The 17,709-nt window shown below is 36.6% G+C and overlaps 1 protein-coding gene across 1 annotated transcript in view; it reads left to right on the top strand.

Moving 5' to 3' along the window:
• Window positions 1–17,709, top strand: part of pcca (propionyl-CoA carboxylase subunit alpha) — a 164,552-nt gene that overhangs the window by 86,358 nt on the left and 60,485 nt on the right. Inside the window, exon 19 of the mRNA XM_088913845.1 lies at window positions 14,049–14,151. Coding sequence (XP_088769971.1) covers window positions 14,049–14,151 — 103 coding nt within the window. The remainder of the gene's footprint in view (window positions 1–14,048; window positions 14,152–17,709) is intronic.

Raw genomic sequence — 17,709 nt, forward strand, 5'->3', positions numbered from 1 at the left:
CTGTGAACTATAATGAAGAATGAAAAGTGAACTATCCAAACATAATTGTGTGTACATAATCTTTATATATGCATAGAAATACACCTTATTTGTTCAACTGTTTTTGACGGTAACATCTCTTCATCCTATTAGGTGATTGCTTGATCTTCTAGAGTATAATACTTTAAAAGATAGATTGGTGAAATATGTATTCATCTCCGTTAAGACTACTGGAGATAGAAGGTGCCAGTATTTACAGTATTGTGTGTGACTGTAGGTGTATAATGTATATGTATAAATTTTGCTGCTATTGTTAGTAGTAGCTCAGTAAATGCAATCTTGAATTTGTGCATCACTAAATAATAAGACATTTCTATATATATTCTAAATATAAATTTCTTTGTATAGTATCAGAACATATTTCCTAGCTACTGTCCACCATTTGTATGTCTTAAAATACACAAATATTGAATATAAATAGATGCTTTTAAAATAGTAATTTGCTCCTTGAATTCTTGTCAAAAAGAAATTAAAAAATGATGTTTCAATTATTCATGACTGTCCCAATAAAAAGAAAGAAATGTGCAAGTTCTGTTTTTGAACTCTTTTGTGCCTTTCTTGTCCTTAAGGAAGGAAACCAGCTGACATATAGACACTTCATCTTAGAAAAAAAGATACACTATCTCTAGGATTATTATTTCTAAAAGAATTGCTCCTGTTCAACAGAAATCAGGACCCACCAGTAACCTTTAGTGAGTTTGTAGATTTATTCTAATAAGTACTCTGCTTTTGACAGGTTAAAGCTTGACCTTTTGTGCTTTAGAGATACCTTGGTGTCAGCATCCTTGTGTTCCTTGTCTAGTTTTATCGGCAGGGAAAATAAAATGTAAATTAAATGCAGCATAAAAATAGATGATAGGGCTTGTACCTCTCATTCCTATAATGCAGCTTTTTTGCACAGACTGTGTTGAAGACTGGTCACAGTAACCAAACGGGCACAGCATATAATTTTACGTTTTAGAAAAGCATTAGCTCACATTTGAGCTGTTTATGCATCAAACATTTGTCCCAAGTGTGTGAGCTCCAAGCAGTTTAACGTGATGTAGGGTGGTAATGTATGTTGGGTTACGGATAGGTTTGCACTGTAATATACTCGTCCCAGAAGAGTGATATTCAGAAATTGTGGGTTTTTCTCTCTTTTTCGATAAAGATAGGCTGTTTGATGTTTGATCTTGTCTCGTTCTTTCCAAAAGCTTGAGAAGCAGCATTAGAGCCATTGTTGTACGACTGTTTCTGTGTTCCCCCGCAATGATTCTAAAAGGTTTTGCACACTTCATCAGTATTATTGTAATTCTTTTGCTGTAGGTTATTTGGCAGCTGCTGCACCCCACTGGCAAATTCTATTCATACCTCCCTTCCTTTCACCACTGCCATTGGAGAATTGATTTTTCTCTTCTCTCCCCTAACCTTCCCCTATTCATTTTGGATTGTTCGATATGAAACATTTTAATTTCTCATCGTACAACCATTCGGATAACAATCAGTGTTTCTTTCTTTTTTTTATTTTCTTTTAACCAGTCAAGGGGATAAAGGGAAAATAAATCCCATCGTACTTGACGTTTCCTGTGTGAAAGCAAGACAAAATAAAATGTTTAATCCATTGGAGGGTGATTGTGTCCCAGACAAATTGATAGCGACAGCCTTTTCTAAAGAGCTTATAAGTTTAAACCCATATGAAATTAACCGTGGCAGAAATCATGCATAACCAAGTTACTTTGGTGTCCAAAATATAATTGCATGTAGGAACTGAGAGATAGAGTTTCCAGTGTGCTTGTCTACAAGCTTGGTCTGTGACTACATGTGTCCATATCTCTCCCAGAGTCTTTTGATCACCTCAGCATGTAGCCATGGTGCTGTCCCCACTATATAGTGCAGTGAATGCTTAGTAATTTGTTAGTTTCACATCTTATGAAATTTAATGGCCATGCTTCTGAAAGCACATGCCAAGGTGTCTTTGTCCATAAGCAGTACTCTCTTACCCGTTGTCCTGTTTTTCCATTTGTTTTTCCATTTGTTTTTTTGCTATAGATGCATCGCCTCATATAGTAAAACTTTGATATCAGTGTGTTCTGCATTCATGATTTTGCCTATTTGTGCAAAGTTTATAGTGACCACCTTTTCCATATTTGTGGGCTAAATTTGCTTATTGCTGTACTCCTGCACAGTAGGAGAGCAAATGCAGGCTCCCATTTCTGCAGCTCTTTCACCTCTTGGATCTGTTTCAGCTGACCTGCATCAGTCTCTATAGTAAAGGCAAAGCCTGGTTCCGAAAAAGCTAACATGTCTATGTAGAAGTGCATTATGGTTTATGCTTTATTCAGGTTCTTTTAGGAAAGCGTTAGATCTGCATTTTGTGTAGATCTGTTGTCAGAGTAATTTCTGCTTGTGACTCAGTGTTGTGAAAAAAAAAGAAAAACGTTTAAGAATACAAACACCTCAGAGGTTCCCTATGTTATGACAGTTTCCTGTGTGTCCTGTACAAAAGGATAGTAAAAAAAATTCTCAGAAAGACAATCAGACAAACCGCAGGAGCACGAGAGCAAGTTGTTTGAGTAGGAAGGGATTGAGTGCACTTAATTTACTTTCATGTCATTTATTACTGTTCTGCAGTAATCTCACAGTTTGTCACAGTACAGTAGTGCTGTTTTATAATAACTCTAATACAGGGTAAGCTATAATATCATAATAGTGATCTAATTTATTTGTTTACACATGCATTACCTGGAATTAGAGGGGAAAGACGATTCTTTTTGAAGTTTTCAGTACTAATTTTCATTAAAAAAACTTAATACCAATACTTGCTAACACTATTTCTGAAATAGTTAACAGATATAACAATAATAAGACAACAGAAATGCTTGTATCATGAGCTGGGGAAACACGTTATTTTCCCTATAAAGTATTAAGTCCCTCATTTGCAAAATCACTATTCTTGGAAACTTCAAGGTACCTTATCCTTGCAGGTACCGAAGTTTTACCATAACATTGAATAGTAGGCAAGTTTCCGAATAAGGAATATTAACCAGACACCAAAGGGATATGTCATTCCTGACCAAAAAGAAATGTGTTGCTTGTAAATGCAGACCATGCAGCAGATCTTTATTTTTGTTGAGTTTCCATGCTGAACTCCATACTGATACAATGACACAATATTCCACTCAAAGTATTGCATTCATTATGATTATGATCTACAGCAGACATCCTGGGGATGGACAGAATATACAGTAGAATTGCATTTTACGCAATATATTTTTATGTGAATTTGTGTATGTGCAGTCGGCAACAAAGAAATAAATGAAAAATCACGCCATGTGGGAAATCTGGTGTGGGACACACCTGAGCTATGCTTTGGGAACTAGTTACAGAGCCTAAAGCACGCTGGTGCTTTCTTTAACAATGCTTCCTTTATCGTGTGGCATCACCTTAAATATGGCTCATAAACCAAAAACGAGTCCAAAGGGGAAGGGCAAGTCAGGAAAATTGATTTTACTTGTTTAAGAAAGTTGAACAAAAGGGTCTAAGGGGGATATTCTGATTATATGACCAATATGTCCACTAGGAACCTTACTACCATCTAAAATGTGAGTCAACTGCATATTGATGAAAGATGCTTCACAAAATGTAGCACATGGCAAAATTTTCCATTTTGCAGGTTTTAATGGGAAGTGTTCTGTTTGACTGATACTGAGGAGATTAAATTCTGTTAAAGAGACACATTTTATTTATATGTCTGAAAAGACGTTTTAGGAGTTTCAGAACAGATATTGATCGTGGTACTGAGCTATTCCTGTTGGCAAGGTATTGGCTTCCTACCATATTTGACAGAGGAGAGCCTATACCTTTTCCTTCAGCCCATGCCCGTGTGTGGAGGATTTATGTCAAAAAGCCCTGTGAAGATGAATGGCATGTGGAAATGCTGAGAAAGGTAGATTGGTATCTGGCAATCATTGGCTGTCATAGATAAGTCTGACTTTAAACTCCAGTATATGTACAAGAAATGTGGTGGAAGCCATTTAAAACTTGAAAGCTGCTTTCTTTGAACTTTAAATAGGGAAGAGCAGGTAAAAACCTGCCTATTGTGTCGTCTTTGTTTTCCTATTGATTACATTTGGAAGCGGTCTCCAGCAGGACTGTGCACCCTGTTGCTGCCAGAATGGGAAATGAATTGCTACATGGGCTAGAAAAAAAACTATTGCTAGTGGCAAGCTTGATAGCCAGTCTAGCTGTGACCCTGTAGACTGACCTTTGTCTATGCATTCCTCTGTAAAATTCTATATGATCATGTTGAATATGAAGGAAGATGCCAGGATTTGCAAAAGATTTTAAACCAGTATTATTCATATTTAACCTTATGTTAACCAGGTTCTTAAAAGCCACTTATTTCAGGCAATTCTGGCATTGATTTGCTCCTAGTTGAAAACTTTCTTTTTTAACTTCAACTGAATGCACGCTGAGTGAAAGTTTCCACTAATTTAGAAGCAGTCGTGTTCAGATCGTTTCTTCATTTCTGTTACCTACAGTATATGCACAGTTAAACAGATGCACAGAGTGTAAAAAGCAAATGTATATAGAAGTAAGACCCCCTTATATTAGTGAAGTCTAGGAAAAAAATCTAGAGGCAGGCATAAAATTTGGAGATTAACAATGTTTGACCATAATAATTTTCTTGTCTCTCCGAGTAGATTTCAAGAGGGAAATGTATTTAGATTTATGTGTATTGGCTTTTATTTTTTTTCCTTTTTCACCAAAGAGTTCAGAATTCTGAAAACTGAAGGTGTGTTTTTCTATTTATTCTACCTCCTGTAAAAGAAATATATAAATATAATTTTGCACTTTGACGAGCAGATGCTATTGATTAAAATTTTCGGTAAGAACGTATATGCCAGTAAGACCCAACATGTGACAAATGGTACATATCAGTGTTATTCCACTAGGGAGGCATCTTGAGGGATTCTAATGAAGAACCTGGAAAATCTTCTTTGGAGTGTTGCGATTTTAATATTTTAGGAGAAGACATGGCAGCAATGTCAATTTCAAAAGATTAGCAGTGCTGTGCCTTCCAGTTTTATGAAGTGAAATTCTCATCTGCCAAGTTGGAAGGTAAACTGGGATACATTAATATATTTTTATTACTATTTTCCTTACTATCCAGGCCAGGAGAGAAGTTGTACCCCAGGCTCCCTGGAGGGCAGATTTGAATTGGCTTCAACAGTTTCCTGGTTTCCTCCCAGAAGGTGATACCCCAGTGTTAAACAGAACTTTGTCCCTTTCACAGAATGACAATAGGATCTCCCCATTGTACAGTTAATGAATATTTTCTGTTTTGGAGGGCAGAAAAATGAGGCAGAGTTATTTCTCTTAAATGAAAATCAATTTTCTTTCTGCCTGATGGAGGCTGCGAGGCCGTCTCTAATCCCCCGCTCAGAGCACAGGTGTTTCTTTTAATGGCTAGCCTGCATTACTGCTGCGGAGTGCTGGACGAAACTGGGTCATATCAATTGTAAAAACCTACACAGGTCACCTAGAAGCATGTTTGCCTCTGAATGAGCCCAATTTTCTCTGATTTAGCCATATCAATCCTTTTCTATTCCGTGTTACGTCGTCTGTCTTTGTGTAGGTTCATCTTGGAGTTCACATTTACATTTTGCAGTGACCTTTTGTTTTAAAAAAATCCTTACTTTAAATGAAGCTTGAGCAATCTGTTCTTAGAATATTGATACTGGTGTCGATGAGTTCTCTCAATTGAGTAAAAATATCTTGGAACGTTTACCTTAATTGAAGCTTTTGAGCTCCATATTTCAACCAAAATCAGAGGAGAGGTTATTATATGGTAATTATGTTTGCTCTTAATGCAGAATTATTTGAATTGTCATTTTTTCCACTGTATGTTCAAAAATCCTTTTCTTTCATTGGCAGTGAATTTAATGTGCGATCTGATTAAAACGAAAACCCATTTTCAGAGAGGAACCTCTTTTCTCACACCACCAACCAAGCAGAACAAGACGTAGATATATAATGATTCCTTGAGTAACTGGAGTCTCTGGGAGGGTACTGAGAGTGTTAACAGTGTTAATATTGCATACAATTGTTTTTTAGTAAAGATTTGTGGGGCCAGATCAAGATCTCTGTAAAAATGCAAAAAAAAAACGTGAAGTGTTTTGTTGCTTTAGTTTGAAGTTTCCAGGTAGTACATGGCTTATCAGATATCAACCCTTAACCCTTTATTGTTTAAAAGAAAATATTAGCTTAACATAATTGTTTTGGGGTGATTTCAGAGCAGGGAGCTGTGAACACTGAAAGTTTGAGATTTTGTAAAGAGGAACAGGCATACTTTGCAAATAATGTTATACTGTTGAACCAAAACATGCAATGTCAGTATGACATGTGCTGAGGTTTTTTTAGTATTGTTTCAGTTTAAATTTTGTAACTTTGAAATTTGAAAAAATTACTAATTTTTATAGGTCAATTTATGCTCAGATGCTAACAGTCATCACATACTGGCAATGATTGCAGGTATAAAAAAGTGTATTTAGAAAGCTATAGAGATGCAATACTCACATATTTCTTGCTGTTTTATTGAAAACTGTAAAAAAATTAGAGATGATTATCATGATTGTAAAAAAGACATGTTTGACACATGGCATTATATGTTTAACTATGATCACATAGTCTTGCAACATGGAAGTTCGAAAAGCTTCAGATACAAAGCCTCCTTTTACAATATCATGTCCTGTAAATCCATAAAAATCTCATCACGTCTCAGGCAAGAAGTATCTGATATTTGGTATCAATATTTGGTATTAAAAACCCTGAGGAAAAATGTTGGAAACCAGGTTTTGTTTTTAAAATTACAGGGAAATGTGTTCATTGCAATGCATTTTCTTTTTCCCTTAAAGAACCAAGAAATAAAACATCCCCTTGTCTTTTATTTTCTTTGGTGCCATGTTCCTGTTTGAAAACCCTCCATTTGATTCCTTGCCTCTTATTTTTGTGTTCGTGATGTCTGTTTTATTTAATCTAAGTGCTTTAAAGCATAAGTACTTTTTTATGTCGGCAAGACAGGCACTTGTAACACATATAAAATTTACTCATTCACCTTTCTTGGGATTTAAGAGAATAAAGATCAATTATTTGCCAAATCTAAAGTTTCATTAAAATCACTTTTGCTCTATCCCAGGCGTTTTAAGTGGGCCATCTGTCTAAACATCTCTCTATTTTTTTCTGATCATTTCCTCGACTTATTCATGAGCCATGGGAGGCCAGCTTTGTAGTCTCCATGTAGCTGGTTCTGTCTACCCCCACTGAATACATCTATGTGCTTGCATAAAATCTCTTCTACGGTGCTGGAAATTCTCTGAACTCTGTTCAGATGAATGGCCGACTTTCTGAAGTTTTTTTTTCCATTGAGGATTTGTATGCAGAAACTGACCTCAGTTGCTACAAAGCACAGCACATTATTCTTGATCATTTTTCTGACTTCCTGCTGAGAGAGTTATGATGAAGGATTCCTTAATGATGCTTTGACTATTAACATTGTTTTAAGTCAATATGTCTCCTTTATTTTCCTGTTCAACTGCTTCAATAAATAACAAAAAAAAAACTTTTGGGCCTTTAGTATAATTAGGTTTTTGAATCATCTGTAAGCCTTTATGATTAGACTTTGTCTGATAGGTCTTCTGAAGCTTTTATTCTTGGGATGGATTTTGGCATGTTTAGGAATTTTAAATGGAAGCCAAAGTGCGAGATCAGATTACTACGTGGTGGTTTATCTTATCTGCTGTTTAGAATTTGTATGATTGCTGTTGAATTTATTCCCTCCTCTCCTTCCAAGGTTGAGAATTTGTATGATTCCTATTAAATGAATTGCATAATTTTGCTCACCCCAAGGAAAGCCATGTGAAGCTGGCCAGCTCTACAAAAATATAGTATTTTGTCTTTCATGTCCTTGCTATTTGGACTGCATACACACCATTTGAGGGTATTCATTTAAATTGCAATTTTATTATAATTGATATTCCCTTTGGTGCGTGTGACTCATCCTTGTTTCCATGTTTAAAAATATTTTTTTTCGCCTTTTGCTTCAGGTGGGCAGGCTGGTCAGTAATAGATCGAGCCGTACTATGTAGTAGAGGAAGATAAATGATATATAAGGAAATTGTTGTCATCCCTCCTGATATGAAAGTGTTGTTAACCTAATGCAAGCTGCTTCATCCTTATTTTATCCCTGGGTGACACTTTTCCTAAAATGTTTCCAAAAGCCATTCTCAATGTTGTTAGTGCCTTCTGCCTGTGTGTCAGATATTATTCTATAGTTAGTCTTTGAGAGGCACAAGGAATCTTCTGTCTGTGAGAACGTGGTGCTGACGGATATCGGTTTCAAGAATCAGCTGAGACATTAACATGAAACACTAGCACATATATTAAGAAAGCCTTGCAATGAGTTTAATTAAAAGAAGTACAGCTGTTGATTGTCCAGAGCTTGATCCAGTTCAGTGCATAGTGTACGAGAAGAATTGGATGTCTTTGTCCTTTCCGAGTTAGAAAAAAAATCAGCAGCCACGACCAAGTTATTATGAGAAGTGTGCTGCTGTCTCCTCGTACATTTAAAACACTGGCATGTTTTCGAACATGTTTATGTTTACTTTTTTCAAATATGTCTGGAAAAATGGTCCATAAAAAAATAATGTCAAGTTCAGTAAATCTTGATTATGGTAGTAAGTGGGGCAAAAGGCAAATTTACTGTTTTGATGTTATATTTTCTTCTGATCACATTAAGACACTATAACTGATAACATCTTCTATCTCATTTTCTGTAAAAGTGCCATCCAGGTTCCTTGATTTTTAACTATTGCTTAAATAACTTCACATAAGAAAACCTGAAAGGATTTGATATACTCTTGGTTTTAAGGAATACATTTAAATAAACTTTACTGTCTAAAGCAAACTGATGCTATTGTTGATGGTGGTATAATAGTTATGGAAAAATATATGACAATAGAAAATCCATTTGCTTTACAAAATCCATTATGTAACATAGCAAGGTTCTAAATGTAACACTGAAACTCATGAGGTAAGATTGGCATTTTCGCTCTTTCATTTAACACACATGTTAAACATGTCATTCCAATTTCTTCTTGCCAGCTCATTCTTGATTTACCATATAAAGCAATGCAAATGTTAAAAAATCCCTTTTAATTGAGTGAATTAAATTCTACACTGGAGTACCTTTGTCATGTATGTAAATAGGGTAGGAACACAACTTTCTCTTGACGTCTCCTTCCTTCTAGAAAGCCTTGGCACGACAGAGGATAGCGGAATGTCTTCTCTCTCGAAGGTCTTTATTTCTACCATTTCCTCTGACGTGAGGAACTGGAACATTGGGCAGCCTCACGGGCGTCAGCAGGCTCCAGCTTCTCGACCCAGCGGTCGCAGGTAGCCATGTTGTCATGGCTAGCGTACAGGCGTCAGCTCTGCTCTCAGTCCGGGGGCTTGTTTGAAGTGAGCGAGTCGGCCCATGTCACGCTTGTGGTATTCTAAACCTGCGCCTTCAACGGGCTCGACCCGCTGTGGCTACAGAGGCCTGGTTCACAAGCCGCTGGCCGGCAGCCAGAGATAGTATTTTCTCAGAGGCCCGGTGCATGCAGCCGTAGAAGATCGAGAGTGGCAGTGTGTGTTTCAGAGGAGCCCCGGTGCCTGTGTTTTTAAGTGGTTCATCTTTGCTGATCGCACACTGAGCAAGCTATGGATATTCTCCTCACTGCCCCACACCACAATCTGTCTTCACAATAGCTTGGTACACTGCCAAGACAGTCTATCTGCAAGTGGTCTTAGGCTACTTAAAAATTCCACCTAAATTCTGTAGTTTGTTTTTATTTGCAGGGCATTCATTTGCGTCTTTAAGTAGGTTTGATTATAAAGCCATTTATAGTAAAAGTTTACTGCTAATTATACATTTAACTGGATTCCACAAGAAAAAAAACTTTCTTAAATTATACCGAAACAAAATATTCACTATTTTCTTTCTTTGCTGAGGTTTTGAGACATTGAATGCCAATATTGTTTTGTAGTTGGATGTTAAAAACATTTCATATCATAATTTCTGACATTTTTGTCTTCTTACGACTGAGATTCTAGAGCTTTGGCCACCGGAAACTGACAGATTCATCTTGATCAAGTCATTTTTGACAGTGTGCCAGCATTGTGTCTGCAGTGCCACAGATATAGGGCCACTTCACCAGACTGGCCCACATCTACTGGGAATGAAGAGAGACGCTGGATTTTGGCCAGTTTTCATTTCTAGATTTAGGCTTCTGGCCAATGTGGGATTACAGAAAAACCTTGTTGGGTGTTTGGGGATGTTTTTAAGCCCACTGCCATTTGGGGAAGATGAAAGGTCAGTCTTTGATGAACAGTGTAAGAACACAAACGAAATCAGCTGGGTGTAAACAGTAATTGCATGCCACAATAAGTATCATAATACTATTTTCCTACTTTCATGAGCTAAATGTCTTATATTTTTAATGTTTATGAAATAATACAATTGATTGCCGAATACAATTACCAAAGATAGTATCATTCTAAATGTTTTCAAGAAGCAGTTTTTGCACATTTATATGTAATAGGATGACTATATAGCACAATGCATGGAAACATCTCTGTAAGTTATTTACTAAAAACACATTTATAAGAGTATCATAACAGAAGTTCATTCTCATATTATTTTACATTTTACATTTTTACGTTGTAAGTAACTTTCTTGGCTAATAATAAGTAATCTTTCCTGGTTGTATTGCTTTATTAATTTCATTTAAGGAATCTTAAATAGCTTGTTTATTGTATGATTTCCATGGACTTGTTTTTCATGTTTTATTCTGAATACAGCATTCTGAAGCTTTGTAACATCATAATTTAACACTTAGTAAAGTGTTCATGCAACATGGGTGCATGTACTGTATGTACTTTGTACTGATCATTGACATTCATGTGTAATAATGTAGTAACTAGCAACAATGTGGTATAACAGACCTCTTTCATATACCATTGTAAAACGTTTGCTAAATGAAAAGGATGTTTTTTTCTAATGTTAGTTACATGACTGGGTAGTTTTAGATATCTTTTACCTGCTTGAGCTGTTTAATAAAGATCAATATTAACTTTAAACACCCATTTCCTTGAAAACACAAGTTCATAAATTCAACATTTATGTATTTTTGGAACACAATTTTCTTCTATGATTGTTCTGCGCTTTTATGTTGGTATTTATCCTGGCTTACTCCAAAGAATTGGATTCATTCTTAGGCTGTAACACAATCTCTGGAAGAAAATACTTTAAAAATAGTTTTGCCTGTTTAGACACTGTAACCAGACTGTAACTATGCAAGGCAATATTTGTGTTTGTTTTGTCTGTTTCCATATGAGATTTTGATGCCTAAAAAGATTTTAGTTAGCCCGGGACGTTTTAGTGCTTTTAGGAAGTGCTGTACAGCACTGCAGTTTTCTTAATGATCGGCTGAGTTCCATGAACTACAAGTTAAATCCACAAGCCATTCTAGTGAATTTATTTGAAATACATCTTTAACTCTTTTGAAACACATTAGAAAATCTAGTCTTTTGCACCAAATTATTAATTATGTAACAACGTGCAGTTACTCTGTATGATATTGTGACAAACTTAAATATTCTGATAGCAGACAGATGAGTTCAAGACCCCATTTGCACTTATTAACACTTCAGTTTTGTGAGGTAAAAACTACGACAGCACATGAGTTCTAAGAGATGTGAGTTTATGTATTTGGACAAAGCTGATTGATACACATGGAAAAAGGGACCAAAGTTGTGCCAGTTTTGATCACACTGCAGTAAAGCATTGCATAGTGAAATACGTGAAAAGTTTTGAAAACAATGTAAAGTTTTCATAATCAAATGATAGAGTCAACCCTATGTAACCACCTCAGGACAGGATTCTTCAGTTTGGAGAGACAACATGTAAATTTAGTATTGGTACAACCGCAATGTGTTTGACATGATGAAAGACCATTTGAAAGTGACTAAGTGGAGCCAAAGCTGCATGACTGGAGTTTGCTATTCAACATGCATGAACACCATGTGAATGCTGACATAGATTTGCTTTTTTGGGAGAATCCTGTGTTGTATCTTTTTCAGATATGATAGAAGATATTTCTTCAGGAGAACTTAAGAAAGGTTCACCAAAAGGAGGGAATGACATTGTTCTTTTTGGAGTCACTGTCATTCATGATGGGAGGGTGAACAAAATATAAATTTAAACAAAAAATATATACAAAACATTTAAACTTATTCAAGTTAACGGTGATCTCACTGTGCAGCATTATATTGATAACAAAGGCTAATGGCAGATTTTAAAATGTTACAGTAACACCAAGGCCAATCCAATACCTTAATCTTTCAAAACAATAAAACTGTTTGCCATGTGTTTGTGGGTCACTATCCTTCCAGAACAGTTAATACTTCACAGAAAATGTCCTTTTGTTTTGAATGGAGTCTATAGTTTGGTCTGAGATTGACATCAGGTACAGTCCTGTTTTAGTAAATCTTAACATAATCAAGTACTTTTGGGATAAGGTCAGTAGCTATGTGTCACTGTCACCTACTGCAAGCAATGTCTCTTATTTAGCAATTATTTTAAAGATTGAATGGTGGAATGTCCTTGTGGTTCATGTACATTGTCTCTACAATTCTTTCTGTGCCACATGTTTGTTTTTGTGCTATAGTGTACATACCACTTAACAATTATGTAGTTAGGGATATCTGAATACACCTTGTGACGTGCATGGCATTTTTGTAGCTTTTCCGACTCTTTCCTATCAGAAATGTGTTCACAAACAATGAAATGATGCCTGTGGAAAAACCCTTTGTCCTGCCTAATTATTATTTTTAATCTGGGGTTGTATTTCTTTTTATTTATTTTTTAATGCTGGAATAGCCAGTCATGTGTTTTTCACATCTCAGCTCACTGCTATAAACGCTGCCACTGCACACAGGGGAGGAAGTGAAGGAAGCTGGATGCACCTTTCTTCAGCCTATATATCATTTAACTCAACACAGACAGCACTGCCCCCTACAGGAGGTTCAGAGCCAGCTGAAGGAGACGCATCTTCTTCACTGAATGCCGGCAAGCACCCAGCCGGCCACTGGGGGCATTGTCACTGAGTGACGAGAGTTTCCTGGCCAACTAATCGCACCATACCCTCAGTGGGGCTTGGCCAATTGTGCCCTGCCTCTTGGGTAATCCCAGTCACAGACGGCTCGTTACATGACCCAAGCTCGAATCTGTGACCGCAGACCTCATCCTGTGTTCTGGCAAGTGCCTTTACCAACTGAGCCATTCTGGGAGCCCCTGAGGCTGTCGTTCTAAAGTATATGACTTCATTGGGTCTGTATCACAAGACCATTGATTGAGCTGGAACATGAGAGTTCACATTATCTCCCAAAGTTCATTTAAAAATACACAATGTTCACACCTCTCAAGATGCTTTTTTGAGTACATGGGAGCACCAAAATTGAGGGGGGATAGCAGTATATCATATTTGGTTTCATAAACTAATAAGCACAATACATATTCTCAGTTTTAGAGAAGCATGTGTTTGTTCTTTTCCTAGTGAGGCTGAGGGGTAGGTAACAGATGTTTGTCACCTGTTTATTTTTTTTGGTTTCTGTAGCAAAAGGGCTGTCATTTGTGTACCTTTTGTTGTTTGATCATGCCACTGTGTAAAAGGGAGCACTCATGGGTGCCATTTTCCTTTTTGGTGTCTATGGCAACAGCCCACACACATGCCTACACCCTTAACATTTGAATGATGAATGATACCTAATATAGGTTCATTTACGTACTGAAGGGGAATTAAAAACTTCACATGCCCGGTGCCTGTCTACTCAGCTGTATTCTAGTGTGTGCGTGTTCCCTACTGTAGTCTAAATTGGGTGCAAGTGTGCAACATATAGTGTATAATGTCTGCATTTTTTTTCCCCAGAGTCTCCACTTCACAGCAGGAGCAGAAGAGGTGGGAGCTGTCAGTGGAGCTGGAAAAGGGTGTTCATGCCGTTACTGTTTCCCGCTTAGGATCAACCTACACAGTAAGTCCCATCTGCCAGAGCAAATATCTAACAAGTCGACAGAGCATTGATCCAAATTTTGTATCTCAGACATGTTTTTCAGATTTGTCTGTGGCATTACAAAATCCCTTCCTATTGTTGTTTGCTTACAGTTTTTTTTAATACACCATTGCAAATGCTGGCCGGGTGTAGTACAGTGTACCACCCTTATTTCTTTATTGCAACTGAAGGAAATCTCTTAGAAATATGTGCCTATGAATTCTGAAGTGCTGATGGGAACAAAAACAAATCCTCCTGTTAAATGTTTTGTTTGCTGAATTCTCTAAACAGCTTTTACCAATAAGTACCATACATGCAATATTTATCATTTTAGCTCAGCCATGCTGGAGCTTAGCAGGGGTTATATAGTCATGTTAGTGGAGCTAAAGAGACTCTGACAAACTGAAGCACCCATGGGGTTATTTTCCACTTAGAGCCTCATTACTATGGTAGAATAACAGACAGCCTTTTACAGCTCTGAATAACTACACCTGCACATCTGCAGCTGTTTACACAGGTTGCTGAGCATTCATAAAACATGACGGTCTGACAATAGCATTATCATGAAATGATAGGTGGTATTTTACGGCATGAGAGTTGTGAGAAACATTAGTGCAGCGGTAAAATCAGGTTGCTGTCAGATTACAGTGAATTAAGAGGAATATGGTAGTACAGACATATTTCCCTCACTAGTTAAATGAATTTGCAAAGAACTTGCATTTTCTTGAAATAATCTTGGTCCATATTTTATTTTAAATCATTGGTGCTATTCAAGAACAGAAGCACCAGCATGGTCATTTAATATAATTACCAATAGTTTTCTATTTAATCTTTTTAGTCCCAGGTGGAGTAAATAAAAGAACTACAGAGCACTATGCCACACTCTCTGCTGAATGCTCTGTTAGCCATGAGCGCATCATAGCCAGTGCAAACAGGTCTGCTTCGCTCTGTGTGTATTTGACAGGAGAGAGATTGTAGGGCATTAAAATGACAAGGCAGGTCAGGTGAGTTTGCTACACAGAAGGACTCTTAAATACAGTATAAAGTACATTTAAAATCCTACACTGCCACTGATGCCCTCGGATGCACACAACAGTTTTTGCATGATTCTTCATAAACTACTTTTTTTTCTAAGCAATGTTTATAAAGCACTTTCTCCTAACATTGTTTAGTAAGAAGTCGGCTTGTTGGTTGCACCTTACTTTATGATTACCTCAGTAACACAAGTACTACATTTTACTCATTGCTTATCTTAGGTCTGTATTGCTGCTCTGTGTTGAACTGGTGTTCTGTCTAATGTGCAGCCCAGTAGGTTGGGCTCAGACTCCCTGGAATTCTGTATTTGGCTAAATGATGGATGAATGTGCAATTATGTGTTTTTAGCATTTGCATTTGTGGAAGGTAAAATGGCTTATTTAAGGAGGAGTTTCATTTTCCATGTGCCATACCTGGTGTTCTGAAGTTCTGATCATTGGAGAAAAGTTGTGTGAAGAACCAAAATGTGATATCTGCACACACATGGCAAGATTGCTCCAGCCTCTAATGATGATGGACCTCCACTCAAAAATGCACTTCCGTGTAGTTGCCACTTGTGCCCCCTGGTTCGTGTTTCATTGTTCATTCTGAAGAAATCTGCTGTGCAGATTATGTCAGTGCCTTTGAGGGACCTGGCACTAGAATTCAAAATCCTAACTTGTAGTCTTCTCTGTTCAAAACTGAAAAAGAGCAGTTCTTTCAACCTGTCAGTGTAAGGCTATTCTCTTAAGTCCCAAAATGCATCTGATGATTCTTCTGTGGACTGATTCCAGCAGTATATTTTTTTGTACTGTAATGACCAAGGTTGTACACTATTTTAATTAAGGCCTAACTTATTATACAATTTAAAAATAACATACATTAACTTAAAGACTAAATTCCGTGCTATATAGTAATTCTAATTGAGTCCCCACATTGTCAGGAAGATGTAAACAACGTGTCAACGCTGTACTTTTTCATAGACACTTCTATCTCAGTGCTTTCCATTTGGTGTATATAGTTTTGTTTTTACTACCTTCATGCAAAACTTTGCATTTGTATGTATTAAATGCTATTAAATGACAGATTTTTTTCAGGTCTTCAATTTTATCTAAATCTTTTTGAATTTCATTTAGTGCTTGTACAATGTTTGCTAAACCTTCTAATTTGGAATTGTGCAAACTTGATTAGTTTACTTCATTTAGCAGAGTCTAGATCATTAATATAAATTAAGAAGCACAGTGGTCCTAGTACAGATCCCTGTGGTACTCCACTTATTACATCTCCCTAATTAACCTGTCATCAATCTAATTATATTCACTTCCCTGAATACCAACCACTTGTTAACTGAGAATTAATCTTTTATGCTTTATGTGTATCTACTGTATTACTGCTGTTGCTTGTTCAGAAAACTCTTAACAAGTTGGTTAGTAAAGATGTACCTTTTATAAATCCACATAGAGCATTCCCAAGGATGTAAGTCCCTATATATATTTGGTTTTCATTTGATTTTGTTCTAATAAAGTCAGATTTATTGATCTATAATTACCTGTGTCAGTTTTGTCACCCTTCTTATGTATAGGCACTATGTCAGCAATTCTCCAGTCCATTGAGTATACTATCGCAGTCTTGAGGAACTGTTGGATGAGTTGCACCAATGGTTTCTGAACAAGATCTCTTGTTACCTTGGTAAGATACCACTAGGCCCTGAGGACTTATCTCAAATCCCTCTAGTACCTGAAACACCTCTGCCTCTTCAGTTCCATAACTTCTTACACCATCCTGAGGTATGTTGTTGACTTCCTTAGTGAATACTTTAGAAAAATGCTTATTTATTCCATCTGCCATTTCCCTTTCATCATCTAGATGTTTACCAGAATTGTCTAGTACACATTTATTTCATCTTTAATAGTTCTTTTGGTGTTGCAGTACTGAAAGTACTTTTTATTGGTTTAGCCTCCATTGCAATATTCCTTTCTATCTCTCTTGGACTTTCCAATATGTAATGTATTCTTGTGTTCTGTAAAATGTTTTAACTTGCAGTGATGCTAGAATATTAGTACACACACATCATAAAACAATTTTACATTATAAGTACTGCATCTGTAAAATGGCCCAAATAAACTGATAATGGTTGCTTTCTAGTTATTTTGCATCGTATTCCTTTATGGATAAAACATCAGTGATACTGAATTTATGTTAAATGCTTTGAAAATAGAGGCCAGTGAGATCTGGCTCAGGTAGCTGCACTGGACTCCAAAACTGTAACAGATTAATACTGACTTTCTGAAATTTCCATTTCTGCCTCAACATACATATATAGTATGCACTGATAGGACAAATAATTTGATATTCTTATTTGAAAGGACACTTTTTTATTCAAATTTAGCAGAATTAATCGGTAAGTACTTTCATTGGTTTCTAAGAAAGAATAAGCTAAATTCACACAATTGTGTTCATGTCTTTCTATTTGGCCATGCTGATTAGATTAGTGTTGCCAAGGGGCAGCAGCATGTCACCAGGTGG

The sequence above is a fragment of the Atractosteus spatula genome, chromosome 4 (genome assembly GCF_055471065.1).
Source record: "Atractosteus spatula isolate fAtrSpa1 chromosome 4, fAtrSpa1.hap1, whole genome shotgun sequence".
NCBI lineage: Eukaryota > Metazoa > Chordata > Actinopteri > Semionotiformes > Lepisosteidae > Atractosteus > Atractosteus spatula.